The sequence below is a fragment of the Daphnia pulicaria genome, chromosome 1 (genome assembly GCF_021234035.1).
Source record: "Daphnia pulicaria isolate SC F1-1A chromosome 1, SC_F0-13Bv2, whole genome shotgun sequence".
NCBI lineage: Eukaryota > Metazoa > Arthropoda > Branchiopoda > Diplostraca > Daphniidae > Daphnia > Daphnia pulicaria.
Window position 1 is genome coordinate 27,420,475 of NC_060913.1, and position 23,311 is coordinate 27,443,785.

General features: G+C 38.5%; 4 protein-coding genes across 10 annotated transcripts; 3 read left to right on the forward strand and 1 right to left on the reverse strand.

Moving 5' to 3' along the window:
* Positions 1-13: 13 nt before the first annotated feature.
* Positions 14-5,967, forward strand: LOC124330346 (cytoplasmic aconitate hydratase-like). 3 transcript variants are annotated; one of them, XM_046788704.1, is made up of 21 exons: positions 14-109; positions 228-541; positions 604-702; positions 826-1,138; positions 1,508-2,026; positions 2,410-2,479; positions 2,549-2,768; positions 2,843-2,937; positions 3,005-3,025; positions 3,094-3,160; positions 3,227-3,319; positions 3,389-3,606; positions 3,675-3,834; positions 3,903-4,054; positions 4,114-4,303; positions 4,363-4,718; positions 4,781-4,833; positions 4,917-5,197; positions 5,268-5,443; positions 5,658-5,733; positions 5,798-5,967. In XM_046788704.1, exons 2-21 carry the CDS (start codon positions 529-531, stop codon positions 5,830-5,832), a joined length of 3,207 nt encoding a protein of 1,068 aa, XP_046644660.1. In that variant the 5' UTR covers positions 14-109; positions 228-528; the 3' UTR covers positions 5,833-5,967. The 3 variants fall into 3 exon arrangements, with proteins under 3 accessions (XP_046644660.1, XP_046644662.1, XP_046644661.1); XM_046788706.1 differs by lacking the exon at positions 1,508-2,026; XM_046788705.1 differs by lacking the exons at positions 14-109; positions 228-541 and having other exon boundaries at positions 622-702; positions 980-1,138.
* A 1,601-nt stretch (positions 5,968-7,568) lies between these two features.
* Positions 7,569-12,234, forward strand: LOC124330382 (nucleolar transcription factor 1-like). 2 transcript variants are annotated; one of them, XM_046788707.1, is made up of 17 exons: positions 7,569-7,694; positions 8,390-8,505; positions 8,589-8,651; positions 8,868-9,002; positions 9,061-9,170; positions 9,247-9,303; positions 9,384-9,479; positions 9,549-9,656; positions 9,719-9,840; positions 9,923-10,066; positions 10,170-10,260; positions 10,342-10,439; positions 10,499-10,676; positions 10,749-10,883; positions 10,945-11,570; positions 11,633-11,804; positions 11,866-12,234. In XM_046788707.1, exons 2-17 carry the CDS (start codon positions 8,400-8,402, stop codon positions 12,046-12,048), a joined length of 2,424 nt encoding a protein of 807 aa, XP_046644663.1. In that variant the 5' UTR covers positions 7,569-7,694; positions 8,390-8,399; the 3' UTR covers positions 12,049-12,234. The 2 variants fall into 2 exon arrangements, with proteins under 2 accessions (XP_046644663.1, XP_046644664.1); XM_046788708.1 differs by having other exon boundaries at positions 8,871-9,002.
* A 1,439-nt stretch (positions 12,235-13,673) lies between these two features.
* LOC124325142 (ubiquitin carboxyl-terminal hydrolase 1-like) lies at positions 13,674-17,180 on the reverse strand. Of its 4 annotated transcripts, none has more exons than XM_046784410.1 (7): positions 17,012-17,180; positions 16,527-16,703; positions 15,316-16,253; positions 14,886-15,247; positions 14,285-14,680; positions 13,918-14,173; positions 13,674-13,845 (listed from the first exon to the last, which is right to left on the reverse strand). In XM_046784410.1, exons 2-7 carry the CDS (start codon positions 16,696-16,698, stop codon positions 13,816-13,818), a joined length of 2,154 nt encoding a protein of 717 aa, XP_046640366.1. In that variant the 5' UTR covers positions 16,699-16,703; positions 17,012-17,180; the 3' UTR covers positions 13,674-13,815. The 4 variants fall into 4 exon arrangements, with proteins under 4 accessions (XP_046640366.1, XP_046640365.1, XP_046640368.1 ...); XM_046784409.1 differs by lacking the exon at positions 17,012-17,180 and adding an exon at positions 16,812-17,005; XM_046784412.1 differs by lacking the exon at positions 17,012-17,180 and adding an exon at positions 16,775-17,005.
* A 1,484-nt stretch (positions 17,181-18,664) lies between these two features.
* LOC124320850 lies at positions 18,665-21,721 on the forward strand. The gene has a single exon (XM_046783757.1). It carries the CDS (start codon positions 18,665-18,667, stop codon positions 21,719-21,721), a length of 3,057 nt encoding a protein of 1,018 aa, XP_046639713.1.
* Positions 21,722-23,311: the final 1,590 nt, after the last annotated feature.

A 23,311-nucleotide genomic window follows, 5' to 3' on the forward strand; every position in this document is an offset into this window, starting at 1 on the left:
ACAGTAGTAGTGGACTAAAACGCAAACCGCCCAGTTAGCCAAGTGCATACGGCTGTTATGGGTGCAAATAATTAATAATCTCTCATTCCTTAAGTCTTTCGTATCACTTGTAACTATACTTCTTCTAGCTTACAAAATTTTAAAAGAATATTACGCCATCATAATCTACTATTGTGCATTTATTATTATTAAAATTAAGGCGTTGGTTTTTTGTATTTATTTTTTAGACATTGCAGTTAAATACGATTCCCGTAGATGGCTGTACCAAAGTAACCACTGGCATGTGAGGCCGTTGGCCTTCTTCGTCGTTCTTTTGAGAACCTTGAGAAGCTGGTCAGCTGTGGAATCGCCTTGCACAAGAGCGAGATAACTAAACAAGTCGACAAAATATTTTGAAGAAGCTAGAAGGCGTAACAGAGCTCAGCTCATCCCTTGAGTCTGTATCGAGTGGACGTGTCAAACGTAGAAAAAAGGAATTTGACGTCATTTCTCTAACAGATATTACGCCTTTTGGAGTTCTGGAGCAAAATGGAGAATAGAGGTGAAGTTTAATTTAACTCTTTGCAATATCACGAAATTTTAAAGAAAAGTAATATCTTTCAGATATGGCAAATCCATATAATACTGTCAAGTGTACACTGTCTGTCAATGACAAAGCATATTCTTACTTCAATCTCCGAAGCGTTGACCCAGAAAAATACGGTAAATTTCAATCATGTCTTTTTCATGGCTTGCATACTCAACTTTTTAGTCGCTGTTAAACATGTTAATTTCATTTAACAAGTCCAGTTAATATTGTCATGGTTGTGTATATTTTTAATTTAGATAAATTGCCCTTTTCTATCCGAATTTTACTTGAGTCTGGAGTTCGGAATTGTGATGGTTTTCACATTACCAAAGAAGATGTTGAAAAGATATATAACTGGGAACTTCATCAAAAGAGTGAAGAGACAATTGAGGTTTCATTCAAACCTTCTAGAGTTATCTTACAAGATTTCACTGGGGTTCCTGCTCTCGTGGATTTTGCTGCCATGAGAGATGCTGTAAATCAATTTGGGGGAAACCCTTTGACCATCAATCCAATATGCCCTGCAGACCTGGTGATTGATCACTCAGTTCAAGTTGACTTTTCCCGCAGGTAAGCAGCATTTTCTACAAAGACCACAGTTGTAAAAAAAAAAAAAAAATGGGTTGTTTCTTAAATTGACTCTAATTTAATGAGACACTTAAAAATTTCATTGTGGATCACTTTTAGAATTTCATTGGTCAAATACTTCCTCATAATAATGATGCAGTTCAATATTGTTTTAAAATTACTTTTGGGGCATTTTGCGTGACTGCTGTGGTTTTGGTCTAGTTTACTGTTATTGATGCATAATTTTATTGATTACTTAACTTTAACAACTTGCTTCTGAAATTCTCTCAGAAATCACAATTGAATATGTGTTGGAAATGTTGAGGTTTAATTGTCAATCATACAATACCAATCATACATGGTCACATTCAGTGCAAAAGACACAGCAGCAGCTACAGACTTCGGATGCCCGCCCACTCAGCGAGTTCTAGATTTAGAAGACACTCCGGCTTACGGTAGCTTGATGTCTCATGCGGCACGCCATCGCTTACCAGTTTTCGTAAATCTGAAAGTCGACTCTTCGAATACCAATGATACGATTGGTGGGCGGGGCACTCCTCATTGGACTGGTGAGATGGCGAATCGTACCACGAAATCTTGTCATTCTATCGAACAACCACCGGCTTTTACCAGAAGTGTGAACAAAGGATCGGGATCTAGTGTTCTACGAAGACGTGTCTCGCCTATTCGGACTATGTGTGGACATCATTGCGATGGCGTGACCTGCTTGCTCTCCGCGGCGAGCGTCATCGAAGCCCCGTGTCTTAAAGTCGAAGAAACCAAAAAAAACCTTGACAAATGTCTCAGTTTGTCGGGAATCCCGATTCCGGACCGACTTTGCCAGACTTTGACGGACCGACTTTGCCCGTTCCATCACATTCCCTCTTTGTGGTTAGTTCCACGTTGTTCTTTTATGATATCACCTCCGTCAAAGTGTATTTTCGTCAAAGCAGTCGATGTGAATGAGCGTTCATTGAAATCGTGTTTGAAATTTGATGATCGCCGAGCTTGAAGGAATGGAATATATGTCCAGGCAGATTACATGTGCGATATATTTCCGCGTTCCCTGTTCAATCAACTGGCATGTTGTTATGATTTCAAGTACTTCTGGCGCTCACGGGAAAAATTGTGTACTTCATTATTATCAGTGTTTTGTTTTTCCTTTTTTTTTTTTCTTTTTTAATTCATTCAAATAGTCAAATACCTCCGTATTCTCCGTATTTTCATAGTCGTGTTAAACCAATTAATACACGTCACATTTCTAATGTTTTTAGGTCAGACGCGTTGGAGAAAAATCAAGATTTGGAGTTTGAACGCAACAAGGAGCGTTTCGCCTTCTTGAAAGTATTTTCTTGCCATTTTTGCCATTATTCGCTGCCATACTAACATTGGTCATACTCTTCTTTTTGCTAGTGGGGTGCTCAAAGCTTCAAGAATATGATCGTAGTTCCGCCGGGATCGGGCATCGTTCATCAAGTGAACTTGGAATATCTCGCTCGCGTTGTCTTCGACAAAGATGGCCTTCTTTATCCCGACTCGGTTGTTGGAACAGATTCGCATACGACCATGATTAACGGGTTAGGAGTCGTCGGATGGGGAGTTGGAGGCATTGAAGCTGAAGCGGTTATGCTAGGTTTTTACCCTAACTGTTAAAGATCTACTTGTTTACTTGTTTCTACAAATCTATTTTCATTGAATTGCGTGCAGGACAAGCTATTTCAATGGTTTTGCCTCAGGTCATTGGATACCGGATTACTGGGCATTTGAGCCAATTGGCTACATCCACTGATGTTGTCCTGACTGTATGTACAACGATAAAGTAAATGTGTATTCTTTTCAATGTAATTGACGTGCAATTTTCTGTTGTAGGTCACGAAACATCTCCGCCAGGTTGTTATACAAATTTTTATGGGTCCTTGCATCAATTTGATATATTAAACAATAATGTATTGACGTAGGTTGGCGTGGTCGGCAAGTTTGTGGAATTTTTCGGGCCTGGTGTTAATGAACTGTCAATTGCCGACCGTGCGTAATTTTTCTTGTTTTTGCTGTCGTGTGCAGTTCTTCTTTATTAATTTATGTTTTCTGTAGGTGCAACGATCAGTAACATGTGCCCTGAATATGGAGCAACAGTTGGTTATTTTCCCGTTGACGAGAAAACAATCGCATACCTATGGCAGACGAGTAATTTATCATGGCACTTTTCTCTGTCAATATTTTTACTGAAAAATCTAATTTTGTTTTCCTCCTAAGATCGATCGGCGGAACAAGTTGCTTACGTTGAATCATATATGAAGGCTGCCAGCATGTTCAGAGATTTTAATAACAGTGCTCAGGATCCCGTTTTTACTCAAATTTACGAACTTGATCTGAGCACAGTCGTTCCATCACTCTCTGGTCCTAAGCGTCCACAAGATCGTATTGCTCAATCAGACTTCAAATTAGACTTCAGTCAATGCTTAAGTAGTAAGGTAGGTGTTGTGCAATTTCTCTTTTCTTTGCAGAAATGTGTAAAAGGTTTCGTTATTATTTACATTAGGTTGGTTTCAAAGGATTCGGTATTGCGGAAGAAAAGTTGAACGCGAGCGCATCTTTTGAATATGAAGGATCAACGTATACTCTTCGGCATGGTTCCGTGGTTATTGCCGCAATAACGAGCTGCACTAATACCAGTAATCCATCTGTTATGCTGGGGGCCGGTAAGTCAAACGTGTTTTCATTCATATATTCAAACATTAAACTCGATGTTTCCCTCCTCCACCTCCAGGGCTTTTGGCCAAAAAAGCTGTTGAAGCGGGATTAGAGGTTGCACCTTATATAAAGACGTCGTTATCTCCTGGGAGTGGTGTTGTCACGTACTACTTGAAGGAGTCGGGAGTTATTCCGGCTTTAGAAAAACTAGGATTCAATATTGTTGGAGTAAGATATTTGATCGGCTTCTTATAAAATAGCGAACGAGTAACAATTAATTTTATTAGTATGGATGTATGACTTGCATCGGAAATAGTGGTCCGCTTCCTGAATCCGTAGTGGAAGCTATTGAGAAGAACGACCTGGTATGCTGCGGTATTTTGTCCGGCAACCGGAATTTCGAAGGCAGGATACATCCAAATACTCGAGCTAACTATCTAGCGTCTCCATTGTTAGTCGTGGCATATGCCATCGCAGGTAAAATCTTAAATAAGTAAAAGTTTAATTCAAATGATATTAAATGTGCAATTATTTAGGGACGGTTGATATTGACTTTGAAATTCAGCCGCTCGGTTATTCTCCGGATAATAAGCCCGTCTTTTTACGAGACATTTATCCAACCCGGAAAGAAATCCAAGCTGTCGAACAGCAGTTCGTTATTCCTGCCATGTTTCAGCAAGTCTATTCTCGTATCACTAAAGGAAGTGACTCATGGAACAAGCTTGAAGCTCCCCAATACGATCTTTATCCATGGAATGAATCTTCGACGTACATTAAAAAACCACCATTTTTTGACGACATGACCAAGGACATTCCTTCGATCCAGAGTATTAAAGAAGCTCATGCTCTGCTTTTTCTGGGCGACTCTGTTACAACCGATCACATTTCTCCGGTATTTCATAGAGTTTCTAAATTTTGTTGTAATAGGTACCATTAAAGAACAATTGTTTATAGGCTGGCAGCATTGCACGCAATAGCCCTGCTGCTCGATATTTAGCTGCTCGCGGGTAAAAATTCAATGTTTATTTCACTATATCAAGGTGATTGTAAATTGTAATAACATTTTCATGGGTACCCATGCCATATTTAGGTTGTCTCCGCGAGAATTCAATTCGTATGGAGCTCGTCGCGGAAACGATGAAATCATGGCTCGTGGAACTTTTGCAAACATTCGTCTAATTAATAATTTAGTGTCCAAACCTGGTCCGCGCACTATTCACATTCCATCAGGAGAAGAAATGGACATATTCGATGCTGCCGAGCGCTATCGTAAAGATAAATGCAATTTAATTGTTTTAGCGGGAAAAGAATACGGTACGGGCTCTTCCCGCGATTGGGCAGCAAAAGGTCCATGGAAACTTGGAATAACTGGTATGCCATAGATTCTCAAATCTCAAATAATTGTTTAATAGTTCATCTGACATTGAATTGTGCATGGTAGCCGTTATTGCGGAATCTTTTGAGCGGATCCATCGATCGAATTTAGTTGGAATGGGGATCCTCCCATTGCAATTTCTTGAGGGACAGCAAGCCAAATCTCTTGGTCTCACTGGAAGGGAAAAATTTACTATCAATATTCACGCCGATATTAAACCGGGCCAATTAGTTGAAGTTCAGGTACTGTTTTAAATTTTCATTATTTTTTTGTTTGTTTTTTTGGGGGGTGGGGGGGGGGGGGTGTTCGTTTGTTTTTTGTTTTTGTTCTTTTGTTTGTTTTTTGTTGCTTTTTTGTTGCTTTTTTTTTAAATTGCTTTTTGTTTTGCTTTACATTTGCATGTAAACCAAAATACGACTTTATAATTTTTATTTATAATTTTTACATTTATAACAGGTTGGTGAAAGTGGCAGTTTTCAGACACAGCTGAGAATTGATACTGAAGTGGAACTTGCCTATTTCATAAACAGAGGTAAGATAAGTATAACATTGCTAATAAATGACCTTTAGTCTAATTCATCTTTTCTTGAACCTAGGCATTCTAAACTATATGGTTAGAAAGCTTGCCTGAACAGAGCTTTACTGAGTGATGTAATATCCAACTTTTGATTGTTTGGATTGGTTTTTGGGATAAAATTGCTCACTTTTTAGTTTTGTTATTTTCTTATCTTTATGTCTAAGCGGTTATAATATACAAGAAAAATTATTTTCATCATCAGTTAAATGCATTGCTACAATCGTGAGAATGAGTTATGGTTGCGATCTAATCAATTCCAAATGTCGAATTATATTTTACACAAGTTATTCCTTTGAAAATCGTCACACTTGTAAGTTGTCTCTTTATTTGGTTTCACTTTTTGTACTGTGTGAAAGGTTCTACGGTTTGTCCCTATAATTTATGTCGGTTATAATCTCTGGTGTCGGGTGGTTATTCGCTCGCAGCCTCGTACCGTTAGTAATTGTGATAGGACTGGTTATAATCTTTGAGCTGGGTTGAATAATTTTACGTATATTAGATTAGGACATATCTTAAAGTATTGCGGTTTACGGAATTCGAAATCTTCTCAAATCCTCTAGTATTCTATAAACTCTGGAATTAGTCTATTGGCCGGGTGGTAGGAAGGAGACTTAGGCCAGGTTGGCAAATAGCAAGTACAGTTAGTTGAAGAATTACGCCTAGGCGCATCCTTCTGCCGCTGTTAAGCGGGAAAATAAATTGTCTCTCGGCCGTAGCCGGCCGTAGCTGTGAGGTTAAGATTTCGTAGAATTTTAAGCGGACGTACCCGGTGGCTTGAATACCGAATTAGAATTCGAAAGTGAATCTGCAATTTCAAAGCGGAGCCATTATTTAGCCTTAGCTTAGAAGAGCCAAGTAATTTCAAAGGCAGGAAAGTATTCCGGCAATGGATCCGGTAGTTTTTCCAAACACGAGGATTCTTTAGCACCCGAGTATCTACCAAGACAAGCAATCAATGGTGGACCAGCTGTAGCCTTTACGTATCTCCCTAACAAAAATTGTTAGAGTAGAGATCGGCTCTTGTGCCGTTACGGTCGCCCACTTAAAGAACCTTATTCCACATCGATCATAGACAATTAATTGCGTCTACCAGGCCCAAGTCTCCTTCCAGAAGATTTGTGATTTCAGAGTTTTAACAATAGAAGATTTGATTAGAGAATCAAAATAATTGTGCCAGTTTTAATAGAAATATTTTTCGAATGATTGAATCAGAGTTCACGATTTTACACAGAGTTAAATCAGAGTTGAATCAGTAAAGTTTAGACCAGAATTGAATCTTGAACCGTCCCAAGCCCTATACTACCCAGCACCAACAGAGTTTTAGACTGACAGGAGTCCAGGACTGTCGGGACAAACCAAACAACAGACACACAAGAACACAATACAGAAAAAGAAACTATAACCATATATAAGAGACATCCATACATCACGTTATAAGTGTGACGAGTTTCAACGGAATTAGTTTGGCTCAAATACAATCAGTCTTATCGCTTTTAACGGCGGTCAGAAGCCTTCAGAGCGGAATTTTCACATGGTGGCGATAAAGAGATAAAATTTAAAGAATACCTAACAATTTGAAGTTATGAATTATAAATACATGTAATAAAAGCATTTAATATTAAATAATTGAATGTTGGATGATCATGTGGTGTATTGTATTATTAATATAATTATAATTTATTGTATTATAATAACGTTACGATTCAAATTCAAATGAACACATCAAATTCTGAAATTCATATGATTTACAGTATGGCCGCTAGGTGGCAGTAAAGTCATACCTGTTTCAAGCGTACAAAAAAGAGGAGCGAGTTCGAGGGGAGATAGCGTTCCTTTCAGGCTTTCAGTTTCTACATTCACTGTGCATTCTCGTCAGAGTTTACGTCTGACGCGTTAGTTTGTCTCTTCAATTTCTGGTAAGTTTAACGTTATTATTATTTTCTGTGGATAGTTTCTGTTGTTGAAATTTATCCATTAACGTGTAGACTAAAATTGCAAGTCTTGAAGATAAAAAAATCTTTGCTATCTGGTCGAAAAACGTAGCCATGGGACTTGCCGATAGCTCCGGCAAAAAACGGTCACTCTGGCCCAGATTCGAAGGCACATGGCCGGCTCTTGGAATCGACGAAGTCGCTCATGTGAAACTCTACAAAATCTGTTTCGTGCATTTTTAGTTAGAGAAAACATTTATTTTGTTTCCTCTCTCCCATCTGATGAAATCATTAACTGTGTTATGATGTTTTATTGTATGTGGCATGGCCATTCGAATTTTTGGAATAAGTGGCTGAAGCGTCAAGCGAGGTTTCCATGAAAACATGGCGGGTCTCCGGGCTCATCTTGTCGGCCTCGTATGAGAGTCCCTCGCCAATGACCGCGCATGTTTTAACATTCGCAGTAATTTGCTTATGTTTTTGTAGTACCAATAGTGACTTTAAAGTTAAGTTTAGTCCTTAAGTTTTTCATTGAATTATGCAAATGCTTTTGATTAATAAAATACTGCTTTATCGATCGACTTCCGTCGACTTCGCTCTTTAAAAACGGTCACCCTGTTATCCAAGTCTAAGTGTTGGCTCAACGATTTTTTTTTAACGATTTTTTTTTTACATTTCAGATCTGTTATAATGGCAAACGAAAGAAAACCAAAAACGTCGAAAACCAAAAATCTTGAAGATAAGGTTGTTGCATCGACTTCATCAACCTCTTCTGCAATGGCGCGAAAGAATAAAGGTCGGTGACATTTTTAATTATTATCAGTTTTACAACTAGATTTGTTTTTGTTGTTAATACTTGCTATCTTGTCATTTTCTTAGGTTCTAAAAAGCCCAAAGTACCTTCCAGTCCAATACCAGATGAACATTCAAATTCACCTCTTGGTACTATTTCAATAATTTTTTTATTTAACGTACGCCCAATACGGTTGTAGTAACAAGTGAACCACCATCACCCGTTTTACAATTATATTAGTAATAATCAGTTAGATGTTTTGACTATGTAACAATTTCTAAATTATTTTTATCCCACTAAGTATAGAAATTGTTTGTGTATTTACTATAAACATGTTATGTAATCTTTTTTTTTATTTTTTACAGTAGAGCCCGAAGACGAAGATGACGAAGAAAGAGAAGATGAGGAGGAAGAGAAAGAAGATGGTGACGAAGAAATAGATGACGAAGTGGAAGAAGACGACGAGGATGAGGGTGAAGAAAAAAATGGGACCCCTTTACGTAATAAAACTGAACATGCTGTTGTGTTGATCAACGTGTCATTATTCTCTAATTATAGCATGGCCTAAGAGTGACGACTTCGAGCTTTTCAAGCGTATCCGAAAAGCATGTCCGAAAGAAGATGCTATGAAGTACGAATCGCGTGTGAACCACTTAAATTGGGATTCCGTAAGTTATTTTAGTAATTCCAAGTTTGTGAAGAATATTCCAATGAGCTTACCTGACAAATGTCCTCTAATTTCAGATTAAATTTCAAGATTATTCTGCAGAACAATGTAAAAATCGATGGTTACATGTTCAAGTAAGTAAACGATGTTGGGAAATTTATGTTCGAAAGACGTCACTTTTTTGAATCATAAAGTAAAAATTTTTTTTCGATAGACTCATTTGAGACATTATCGGATCCTTGCCGAAGTTTTAGAAGATGCTGCATCTTGGGTAGATAGACCTTGGTATAACTTTAACAAAGGCGGAAAGGTAGTTTTTAACTAAGTTTATTAATCTAAGCATTGCCTCACAATTTTTTCGGCGGTTTTTATTTTATAGAATAACCAGAAGCATCCTGATCAGCCTAAAAAACCACTAACTTCCTACATGTTGTTCTACATGGAACAGAAAGATGCTGTTTTGGAGAAACAACCAGGGCTTGGAATGGTATAAAAAATAGGTAGTAAAACCTCTGGATATTTTATTGACATAATTTGTTTTATCACTAGACGGAGTTGAGCAAAATTATTGCCAAAATGTATCATGAACTAAGCGATCGGAAGAAAACAAAGTATTCAGAACTGGCGGAAAAAGAGAAAGAAGCGTATCAAGAGAAGATGAAGAAGTTTATGTAATATTTTTCTAATATTAACCAAAATTATTTCTAATCCATAAATTAAAAACAAAATATATTCTGCCTTATTATTTTACAGGGATGCTCACCCAGACTATATATTACCAAAATCTAAACAAACTTCTAAGGCAGTTCCTCCTAAACCCCCTACACCGTTCAAACTATTTAGTGATGAAAAGATGCCAAAATTTGTGGGTGAAGGAATGTCACTAACTGAAGCCAGGTTTGACATTTTATGCACTATGAAAATTAACTTTAATTTGGCATGATTCTCAACAAATCTTCATTCGAATTACATTTGTTTGTGTATTATTCTTTCATTCCAGAGAGAAATGTAGAGATGCCTACAAGGAATTGAAGGATAAACAAAAACTAAAGTGGATATATCAAGCTCTGGAACAAGAACCTGAGTTTAATGTAAGTTCTTATTTCCTGCAACATTCTCTGGATTTTCCAGATCACAATTACAGCGTCAGGATTGTGCATTTGTTTCTGTAGGAGGAGATGGAAAAATTTAAAATGCAGCACCCAGATGTTGATGTCCCAGCAAAGAAATTGAGTCTGTTGACCAAAGATGAATTACAGATCAAACACAAGTGATTATTTATAATTAAACAAATTTTGTTCACTGACTTTAATAGATTTCATGTTCAAGGAATGAGGGCAAACCAGATAAACCACCAAACTCTGGATATAGTTTATTTTCCAAAAAACTTCTCTCGAGCAATTCTTTGAAGCAGTTTGAGACTAAAGAAAGGATGACTGAAATATCAAGACTCTGGAAGGAATTAAGTGATGAAGACAAGACTTCATACAATGACAAAGCTACACAAGTAATATTTATTAAAACAATGTTAATCAGAGAAAAGTTATAATTGTTTCCTGTCTTGATATCATTCTTACAGATGAATTACGCTTACAAAATGAAGTATGCCTCTTATCTTGAAACTCTGACTCCTGAACAGCGAAATGCAGAACTGTTAAGTTCTGTAGGGAAAAATCTGAAACGAATGGCTGCCAAAAAGACTGAAGATGGACAGGTAATGCTGAAATTGAATTTTTTACCCTTCAACCATATTAAATATGATTTTTTTTTTTCAGCCGGCGGGTAAGAAACCGAAAATTGGTACAGCTGCTGATGTTGGTTCCTCATCAGAAGTGGAGAGTGAGGAAGATGTAGATAGTGATGAGGAGGATTTAGAAATCCCCCCCAAGACCACTATTCAAAAGCCAAATTCTTCACTTCAAATGTTTTGCAATTCCAATATGGATAAGTACTCCTCTAAACATCCCAAGCTGACCAAACAAGAACTCACAAGATTAATGGCTAAAGAATTCGCCAAACTTAGCGAAGAAAAAAAGAAGGTCTATGGAAATATGGCTCAAAAGTCAAAAAATGAAATGTCTGCAACAAGTAAAAAGTCAGCGTCCAGTACGTTGAAATCAAAAAATTCAAAGGCATCCGAGACCTCAAAGAAAACTGTCAAGCCCACTTCCGCAACTTTAAAATCCCCAGAGCGTTCAAGTGATTCGCCGTCCAAAAGATCCGCGGCAAATGCTGATTCTAAATCTGCGAAATCACCTTCGAAAATCAAACCATCTTTGAATGCCAATGTGAAGTCATCAACAGAGAAAGGAGCTTCAAAAACACTGAAATCTCCTACTTTGGCGGCTAATCAATTGTTGTTCAAAGCAGAGAAGATGACTGAACCACTTAAACCACCAGCGTAATTAAAACTTCTGTTGTATTGTAGAGTGACGGTACCATTGAATAATTTTTCATTACTAGGAGTGCTGCTGCTTATTACGTTATGACGCATCATTCCAAATTGGGCAATCTTACTCCTGCTGAAATTGATGTTCTTTGGGGAAAGGTGTCTGAGAAACAGAAGAAGAAGTGCATTGAAGAACACAAAAAGAAGCATAAAGACTATGTTTTTGAATTTGAAAAATTCATCAGGGTAAATTCAAGTGTCCACTTTTTTATATGCTGATTTCTAACTAATCGAATTTTGTATTTAGACATTGAATCCAGCCGAACTTAGATCTTATCGCACAATTATGAAGAATCGTGCTCGGGATCAGGAGGATGAAGTTAAAGAAAGTTCTGACGAAGAATCTGAACCGACTAGTTCAAATGAAGATCAAACAAGTGGCGCCTGCTCTGACGACGATGACCCCCAAATATCCTCAGACGAAGACTAAACCGGCTGAAAATGCACCACTGAAAGTGTTTAATTGAAGTGTAAAATGTTTCACCAACTTACAAACTTCGTGAAGTGCCTATCAATACTAAGTTAGTGGTCGTCAAATTGGTGTTGAACATCCGTTCATTCATAATCTAGAAATGGGTAACTAGGAAATTCTTTGAAGGTTTTATGTGCTTAATTTTTTTAAAAAAGGGGACCGACTAGTATATGTTGAATGTATTTAGTCGCTCTCACAGTTTCAATAAAATGATTCAGTTCTAAAATTAACTTTTCCTCAATCCGATTCGTCCATCAATGGCGATTCTAAGTGGGAAGAATATCGCTACTGTGCCCAATGCAATACTAAAATAGCACTCGACGGTCTCTGCCCGAAATTCTGCCTTGCTCTCACACTAGTTAGCCGCGTACGAACACCCAATTCCATCCCTCCACCCAGCCGAGAGATTACTATCTTCTGCCGCGAGAAAATATGAGTAGGATGCATCAACGATTCTCTCCAGGAATTTTGGTTGTACAGTTCGACTAAGCGCATTCCCAAAGCGCTCAATTGATTTTAGTGGAGTCTCTCAATGATCACAGGAATAGTGCACATGAAGTTAATTAAGTTAAAAGTAATTAAACCACCCCAGCTGTTTCTGAGATAGCAATAAGATCTTATCGTATAAGAATCTTTTCCTAAATTTAACAGAGTAAAAAAATTCCAAAGTAATCACTTATCAGATGCAGATCTTTCCTCAAATGTAGTTCAAAGTTGATTTTAAGCAAATTGAATTTAAGAGCTGAACCTATCCCGACTGAGATAACCAACAGGGACCTGACGGGACAGTACCACGACAAAAGTACACACAATCAAATACAGTTTCGGACCAGAAATAAGACAAGACTTACTGACTTACGCGTAGCACGAGTTTCAATAGATACGCATACTTCGGTTGCAGTTACATTACATCATGGCGTCACAGAGCACAAATTGCAGCGGCTGTCACAACATTACGCCAAGCGGCGTAGTGTAACGTTTCCTATTATTCCTTTTGAAAACGAATCTATTGGCGCTGCGGCCCGGACGGACCCACACCCGTTAAAAAGAGTAATGGAAAACGCGTCGCGGCTTTTCTCCTGTGTGAACTTTCACAGGTCTTTGCTGCGAAAAAATAAAAAAAAAAAAAAAAAAAAACGATGGCAACTTTCGCAAGTGATAGAATATAGAATTAGAGGTCAGATAAAATGCACACTGGAGAACCACCGCGATACGTTTCGGCTTGCTTCCTGACGGTCAAAAAAAGGCGTTCAGGTTACCGTTTTCTTTAAAATAAGATTTTTTTTCTTTTTTAAAATCTTCATTTAAAATTTGTTTGGGGATAAAATCACTAAAATAACTGAGTTAAAGGCCTGTAAACTGAATTTATGTAACGCTAGTACGATAACAAAATATGAAAACTTTTTCGGAATACTTTTTCGGCAGAAAAAAAAGGGATTGATGCATCTAAAACAAAAGTGACAAATAATTTTACCCAAGTGTAACCTTTGCAATCAATAGCCATGTAAACAACTGTTGTACTGAATTGAAGAAGTATTTTTGCTAAGTTATCCATAAAAAAAACGTATCCTCATGTGATGAAATGAATGTTTTAATACAATTTATTACACCACTTGATCAGATAATTTAAAGCAAGGTGGAAAAATCATAGCAAAACAACTAATATAAAGAAATGTGCAAGCAATAAATGAATTTTCAACTGGCTCATAACACTTTGTTCAGGGACTACTTCACATTAGCTCCAGATTGGTTTATCTGAAATATTGTACAAAGATGGTCTATCAATCGGATCACTTGTGTTTTTACTATTAAAATATTTAGTTTTACCTGAACATAAAATAAAAGGTATGGTGTAAGGGCAGAAGTTCGTGGTTTACGACTTAGTAGATCCTCGAGTTCCCGCATACGCAGTACACGAATGACTTCGTCATCACACTCCAGCCACACATCCTCGGACATGTTTGTATTATTCACACTACTGCCACTAGTTGGACTCTCCCTCCCAGAGCTCTCTTTGTCCTTCTCTTTTTCGGTATGCTCCGGAAAGAGTTTACGTGGCCTAGCACTGCAACAGGTTATAGATCTAGATAATATTAACAAACAAAATAAATAAATAAATAAATAATAAAAAAAAAGATTAAAGAATATCGCAACAATTTCAAACGTTAAAAAAGCAAAAATAAACTCAGCGTACTTGCACAACGTTGGAGGAGTTGAGTTTCCCGGAGTGTTGTTGGATTCTGCAGTTAGGGCAGTGCTTGATTTGGGTTTAAAAAATCGCAGTATACCTCCTCCGCTATTACTATTGCCGCTGTTCCGTTCCGCGCTCGTCCTGCTAGCATTGGGTGACAACGAACTAGGAACAACTTTAGCCCGAGGACATGAAGCATAATCAGCTACAGATGGGCACACTCTAGTGTAAGCTACGTAGTGCCCGGACGCCATGGTGGCTCCCAAATGCATGATGATGGCATATAGTTTGTAAGAATGAATTGGCGAGTCCGGAATGGCCTGGCAATGTTCGCAGAAGCAGTCCAATTGCATTGGGGTAGGCATATAATCGTTAACTTTTGACGTGTGAACAGTTGATCTGAATACAACATGATTTAATCAAATACTGCTGGTATAGCAATTTTTTTTCAAATACGAAGCGATCTTCAACTTAACAATGAAAAGAAAGAATAAAAGGCGAAGGAGAAAAAACGACGAAAAAGAATACAGAAGTAACAAAGGAAATTTTGTACGACATTTAACTTAAAAATAACGTAGAAATAAGAAATAGCATCAAAACTTACCCAAATGACAAGGAAAAACGTTTCAGCTGAAGAACCAGAAGTCTTGGTAATTTTTCATAATGGACTGACCGGCGAGCCTCATTATAGCGGACACACTGTTCACACCAATACTTATTGGTGTCACGTAAAAAATCCACTTCCATCAAGGTGGATGCAAAGAATGCAGAAGGACTTTGTTGCGGTTCATCTCCAGAAGGGCAATCATTAGTAATGGGAACACAAATGTCCATAAATGATTCCTTTCTTTCAGTGACGTATTCACACTCCAAGCAAGTAGTTCTAAGAACGGTTACCCCTTCAAAACTATCTGAAATAAAATCACGTGTTTCTGAGCTGGAATTATTTGTTTCTTCCACAACTACCTGTAACACAAATTAGAACAAATATAATCAATTATTCGTCTTTGATGAGATAAGAAATGATTGTCAACCGTTGGAAGTTGGTCATTGTCCGAGGCAGAGTTTATAGGGTTGTTGGGAAATGAACTGTTACCAACTCCCCGTTTTCCTTTTTTAACATCTTTTTCTTTATCAGGAAACATTTTTTTACTTTTTTTCTTCTTCTCGGAGTTTTGTTTGCCCCTTTTCATGCTTAATTCTGCGCTGTGCTCAGCATTTACTCCAGTTTCGGTGTTTTCATCAAGGGACTTGTTTTGAGCTTTGTCGACTAGTTGGCACGCTTCACGTAAGTAATCCAAAGAGCAAACAAGAAGTTCATGGGCATCTTGCTGTTGATTTCCTTGGAAAAGTGGGTTCACATCGCGCAGAGCTTGTAAAAATGCATCCGCTTGAAAAGGTTCACTAAGGTCACCTTTTTGTTCAGCATTATGCAAAGTTTGAAGAAGTTCATGTAAACGCTCGGTCAGAACGAGAGTCTTCCTTTTGACGGGATTAATTTGAAGATTGTTATCGTCCATGATGCATGGGGTCAGGGAAGACAAGGACTTGGTCCTTAGTCCAGGACTACCAGATGAAAGAAATCCCATTTTTTTTTCATTGCCTCCATTTGAAAGGAGCAACTTTTTTTCAGTCAGGTCAGTAGCCAAATGATGCAGCAGATGAGCAAAACCTGGAGTGAACCTCAATGTGTACAAAACACTGTTTAAAAAACAAGTGTTGCCGAGATTTAATAATGTTGCCACAGGTGGAAGAGGAGGGGTTTTTTCATTTGATGATGGCTCTAATCTCAATGGCCTTTCCCGATCGTAGATATCGACTTCACCATTCATATCCATACGGCTATAGGGTGGAGTAATAAGGCCCATTCCACTTCCAGTGTAAGAAACATGCAAACTCATTGGGTCTAGCAAGTTTGGTCGAATATTCTGCATTTCTTTAGATATATTTTCTTTGCTTGTTGAAGGGAATGCTGCAAAAGTGAAAAAGTTTTGTTTATCAAACATAATTTGAAAACAATTGTTAAAAACTCACTGCCTATTCTATCAATAACTATACTATAATACAATTACATACTGCTGACAACTACTATCTATAATATAAGTTTTAGTGCAATGTTTTTTTGTTTTTATTCTCAATGAGAGCAAAAAAAAATAATGCTACAAATATAGAATATTTTATCATTTTAAATAGAAAAAAGTTTTTTTTTTTTTTTTTTTTTTTTTTTTTAATCTAGAATTTATACCTTTTTTGGAATGATTTGTCGAACCAACAATTTTCTGTCTTTTAAGTGACAATCTTAATCTTTTGTTTGGGGGGCTTAAGTTTCCGGATGGCTCATCTACTTGTAAAGTTTGGTAGCACACAGAAATAGAGGAATTTTCATTCTCCAGAATATTTTTTGGACGTACAGTCATTCTGCCTTAAGAAACCAAAATACACAAGGGCATTAAATTTATGTATAGTAAAAATTTAGTAAATACTAGGCTATACATCTCCAGAAAAAAATTTGGATATTTCATATCCTTACTTGACTGACTTCATGTGGAATGCCGATACGAGTGATGACACTCAAATGTTAAATACTTTAAAACAACAATCAATGGACTATCACAAATCGAAGTCAATGTTAATACTCGTGTGATTACATAAGCTTTTGGTTCACTTGTAAAACGAGAAATAGCATATTCGGCATCATCAAATGTAAATTGTAAACTGAACAAAATGTACCTGATGTGTCACAACTCACGACGATATTCTATAATATATCGATACAAAATGTACATATCGATATAATACTTATTTGGATCAAGTGCAAATCCGGTATCCGACCTCACCTTCCAACCTGCTCCCAATTTAAAAAGTTATTTTTTACTAATTATGATATTACTTACGATTACTTATAATTACGATTGAGATACAGAGATTTAGGGACTAATTTTTTTACTGATAAGAAATACTATTAAGAACAGTTAAAAATCCAGCGTTGCAATCTTCCGCAAATGATAAAATATGGAGGAACCAGAGATAAGGAGATGGGCCACTCTGTGTAAAGTTCAGCAGTAGACTTCCCCCCCCCCCCCTCCTCCTTCCTAGCCGACAAATTCGACTGCCCTGCTCCTTTCGGCGATATCCGGAAGCTTTACCTAAACTTAACACAGAGTCGAAAAACAGACACAGAGACTTTACACCCATCTCCTTATCTCTGGGAGGAACCAATTTCTTCGCATTATTTTTTTATGTTTTCGTACCCATAATTCTAGAAATAAGAGTTCCGCACCCCCTAATAGTGGAACTGGATACATTATTAGTTTTGTTAATTATTTTATTTTTATTTCAAGCCCAAATTCAATCTAGGTTATTGGTTATTTCTGTTTTAGATTTTTTCATCGCGGTTTAATGGTTTACTACTGACGTAAACAATGTCAAATCAATGAGACTTTAGTTGGTTAATGATTTTGTATTACTAAATAGGCATTATGAGTTTCTTTGATATTACTTGGTTTTCAAAGTGACCAGTTTTAAACGGCCATTGAAGGCTAATCGCTGATGACGTAACTTGGCGTTTACGCCAAAAGTCTTTTCTTCTGGAAGAAAATAAAAGTGCCTTCGGTAATTTAACTAAGTTTAAATTAGTTGCTTAGTTTTTAAGAAGAAACTAGTTATAACTTTCGTTAGTTAATTTTTCAAAAGAAACTTTCGTTCTTTTGACAATTTTTATTTTTTATGCCTTTTTGTGTAGGTTAGATCTATTGCCACGACATGATGTCGTGGCGCGACGGTCGAAACTGTCTATTGTCACGACATCTTTCGTGGCAATAAAGAGAAAATTGTCTATTGGACTATTGCCACGAAACGCCTATATTCCTCTCTGATCTCTCATTTCGTGGCAATAACACGATTTTTGTCTATTGCCACGATATGCGTTTTCGTACTAAGTTCCATAGGAGATGTTTAGGAAAACTACTAAATAGGGTAAAACTACACGTGCATAATTCCCGCAACACTTGTCAATTATTCCGTGAAACACAACCTTTGTTGTAATCTCAAAATAAAAAATTACCCTCTCGACGGAGAATCGAACGCAACGCTAACGTATGGTGGCATTCATCGCTGACCATTCGGCTACCACTCTATCTGTCTAGTCAAGTCTATCTGAGTCGCGCCATTTGATGGCTGCACCAATATTGTTGTCTCTCAAATTTTTGTGTTTGTGGTCATTTACTTTCGTTTATCTGGACAGTGTTTGTTACTACAGAGTTTGTGAATGGTTCGTGCATGTGTTTTCAGTGGTTTTAAGGCTTTATCTGGGCGCTAATATTTCTTATTAGCATTTGTGATTTTGCCTTTGTTTATCTGTACTGCTACTGGGTGACGTCCATTATGGGTTTCGGCAACATCTGTGCAAATCCCCTGAGGGTCAGTGCCACCGACTACAGGGCCCTGCGTGAGTGTGGTCTGCTGTTACGCCTTCCCACCAGGAGAGGGCGACGTAAAGGTTACTTAACCCGGAAACCAGCTGATAGTGCAAAGCTTGGCCTTGTTAATGCGCGCTCTGTTGCGTCGAAAGCGGAACTTCTGATCGACCACATTGACACCAATAATCTCGATCTGTTGGCGGTAACTGAAACTTGGCTAACTGTTGATCGTGGTGATGCGATCACTCTTTCTCTCTGCCCCGAAGGCTTCGCTGCGATTCATAATCCGCGGAGGTCGGGTAAACAGGGCGGGGGCGTGGCTCTTTTTTACAAAAACACCATCGATGTTAAACGCCAGAGTGAGCCGGTTTCCATCTCTTTCGAGTGCCTTCACTTGTTAGTCTCCTTGCGATCCTCATGCCAAAATTTCCGTTTGCTCATTATCTACCGTCCACCGAAGCAGGATCGCGAGCAAGTTCAAGCGTTCATGTCTGAATTTGGTCTACTTCTGGAGGGAATCGTCTCATCTCGCGAAAAGCTTGTAATAGTTGGGGATTTCAATTTTCACGTTGATTCACCACTGAATCCATCGGCCTGCAGTTTTCTCGACCTGATCGACTCGTTCGGTCTTGTGCAACTAGTCAACGTGGCGACACACGACAAAGGGCATACTTTAGATCTAGTTCTTACTCGTGCCTCAGACGATCTCATTTCAGAAGTGTCACTAGCAGGACTTTTCAGCGATCACTTTGCCATCAGTTGCTCTTTGAACCTTAAGCGCCCTCTACATCCTACGAAAACGGTGTCGTACAGATCGTTCAAGTCAATCAACATTGAAGATTTTGTCAATGATCTCAAATGTCTACCTTTGCTGTGTGACCCTGCTCTCTCTCTTGAGAGTCTCGTTGACCAATACGACATGGGGATTGGTGAATTACTTCTGAAGCATGCACCTTTGCGTACGAAGACTATAACTCTTCGACATAGAGCCCCATGGCTGACTGGCGAGATTCGCTTGCATCGATCTAAGCTTAGAAAGACTGAGCGTGTCTGGCGGAAGTCTGGACTCAATGTTCATTTACGGATTTTTCGTGAATGCTGTTCCATGCATGCTTTTCTTCTGAAACGTGAGAAGACTGGCTACCTGAACGCAAAGGTGATGGAGTGCTTGGGTGATCAGAGATCTCTCTTTCGTCTCGTCAGTACTCTGACTGGCAAGCCAACAATGTCTCCACTTCCATCCCACTCGTCTGGCCATGACCTTGCCACGAAGTTTAGCGATTTTTTTCGCCAAAAAATCATGACGATCAGACTTGGAATCGATGCGGCTGCCGCGTCAGTGGACAATCAAGACCATCCATTCCTCAAAGATGCTCAGTTCCTTTCATCCAGACGTGAGTCCGACCGCCTTCACGTGTTTAAACCGGTCAGCCCAGATAGTGTCAAAGCTATAATCGTGTCTTCACCAACAAAATCCTGCTGTCTGGACCCACTACCAACTTGGCTCCTGAAGAAGGTATTACACGTGTTGGTGGATCCAATCACTAAGATTATCAATCTTTCACTTTCGTCCGGCGCCTTCCCTCCAAAGATGAAACATGCACTGGTTACTCCCTTGTTGAAGAAACCTTCCCTTGATCCTGAAGAGCTCTCAAATTACAGACCCGTTTCTAATTTGTCGTACATATCGAAACTCATTGAACGGGTTGTCGCTGCTCAGATTCATGAACATTTTTCGGCCAATTCTATACTGTCCGTCCATCAGTCGGCATACCGTTTGAATCATTCAACCGAAACAGCACTTTTATGTATTTGTGAGGATCTACTGGCTGCGGCGGATCGTGGGGATGGTGCTGCACTTCTTCTTTTGGATCTTAGCGCTGCGTTCGACACCATCGATCATACCATCTTGATGCAGAGACTTTCATCTCACTGTGGAGTATCGGGAGTTGCCCTGGATTGGTTTTCCTCCTATCTTGACGGCCGTTCTCAGTCTGTTGTTGTGAATGCTCTGCCATCTGACAGCGTCACTCTAACTTCGGGGGTCCCACAGGGCTCTGTACTTGGCCCGCTTCTTTACCTCGCCTACGCGAATCCTCTTTCGTCGGTGCTAGAAGGTACCAATCTTAACAACGGTGGCCTAAACGTTCTGAAGATGGGTCAGTTCTCTGATGACACTCAGCTCCGGATTGGCTTTCGACTCCGTCCCGCTCCATCTCAACAGCTATCGGCCCTAAGCATGATGGCAAGTTGTGCAGCGCGCTCGGAAACTTGGTTTACTGCAAATCGAGTGAAGCTTAACGTGTGTAAGAGCGAACTTCTCTACACATCGACTCCGAACCGATCCAAGCTGATTGAAAATCTACCTCTTCAGGTTGGAGATGACTTGGTTCAACCTTCTCTAGTGGTGAAAAATCTTGGAGTGATCTTCGACAGCAATTTGACCATGATCCCGCATATCAACAGCGTGTGCAAGTCAGCATTTTTTCACATTCGCACACTGGGAAAAATCAGGAAATACCTGTCACCACATGCGGCGAAAACCTTGGTTCAAGCTATGGTTCTTTCCCGACTGGACTACGCCAACTCGCTGTTTGCTGGTCTTCCAAAGGAACAGATCCTGAGACTGCAGAGAGTCCAAAACGCTGCTGCCAGATTGATTGTCGGAGCGAGGAGGTTTGATCCTGTTTCCAACCATCTCAAAACCCTGCGTTGGCTGCCAGTCAACGAGCGCATCAGCTTTAAGTGTTTGGTTTTGGCCTTTAAGTGTCTGCATGGATATGCCCCTCCATATTTGTCATCCCTGATTGAGCGTTACAACCCACCACGGACCCTCAGATCGTCGTTTTCTAGTGATCTAGCTGTCCCACCAGGAAAACCTGGGCTCTATGGCTCGCGCACATTCTCAAGAATGGGTCCGAGGCTGTGGAACGACCTGCCGGATAACATCAAGAAAATGACGGAGCTGAAGAATTTTAAAACTCTGTTGAAATCCTATTTGTTCAGTAAATGTTATAAATGACCCAAATTGTACATATTTTCTTGAGTGACTCTACCTAAAGCGTCATTTGATCATTGTGTTGTAAAGTGCGCTATAGAAATTGAATAAAATAAAATAAATAATAATAATAATAATACCACTGCTGAAATGTGCTTGTAAAAAACTTGAGATAAATGAGGAAGAATTGAGAAACTTGGTTCAACTAGGAATTGAACTCTAGATTACAGTGAAGATTACGAATGCTATAACCACTTTGCAAACATTTACATTTCTAGGCTAGTATTATCTAAGCGTATTTTTTAAACAAATGAATTACTATACAAACAAATTAACATTTAACCATCATTTTATTTAAAAAAAACTTGGGCCTGAATGTCGCCTAAATTGTGAAAGGCACGTAAAAAAAGGTGGGCCTGTAAGACGCGGGCCTGAATGACTGGGCCTGAATCTCGCACATCCAATAACCTAACCTAACCTAACCTAACCTAACCTAACCTATCCTAACATGCGCGAATGTCGAATTAAAAAAAAAATTATTTCGCCACGAAAGATGTCGTGGCAATAGACAGTTTCGACCGATTGCCACGACATATGTCGTGGCAATAGATTTAACCTTTTGGGTACAACATGTAGCGCCATCTCTTAAAGTTTCACACCAAGGATATTTCCCCTTTTTTATTTTTCCCGCTGAAAAAACGAAACGCCACATAGTTTACATTTTAACACAGGAAAAGATGTGTGACATTGATGGTAACTTATAGTCTTTCTATACTATACATAATTATAACTCTAAAATTGAATTGAAAAACGGTTAAAATGGCTTGAAGAGGTGGGCTATCTCGTCATTCGGAGGGTAGGAGAGCCTTGGAAATATTTCCTCCACTGAATTACTCACTGATTTTATCCATCATCTGGTTTTTGAATTGCTTCGGCTAACAGGAGACGAGCTAAAGTAAAGCTGTAGGGGAGACCGGAGCTATTTGGGATGGGGGCTAGATGGGAAATCGCAGTTTTAAGCATATTCCCGTAATATTTTTTTAGGTAAAAAAATTTCAATTAAATCTGACAGTTACTTTGTGAGTCAAAAGTGAAAAATTTGTTTTTGTTTTTTTCAAGACATCACAAAAAATGTTTAAACTAAAATAAGTGCAGTTTGCAGGAACATAATTAAGAAACGAGATAGGTCATTTGACGTGAGATTAATTTAAATTTTTTTTGGTAAATCAAAATCAATAAAAAAATGAGGTAATCAGGCATGCGGGGTAAAACGGGTTAATTCAATTGGGGCTATTTGGGACACGTTCAGGCCAGCTAAAAAGGGCGGACTCAAAAAGAGTCTTTTTGAACAATATTTTTGTTTCACACAAACTTATGCATTATACTTGTAATTTTACAATAAACTACTTGTGATAAATTTTACTTGTGAATTTGGAAATGAAACAAGAAGTGTTTTAGCCAAAAGTGAATTCGGCTACATTGCCAAATTTGCTTATTTTTTTTTGCGTTTTCGCCAAGAGTTCAGATAATTCAGCAACATTTTTTTTTATCCGAAAATATATTTCAAATTTATTTGACAATCAAGTTATTTACAATTTTTTTCGTCAATCAGTA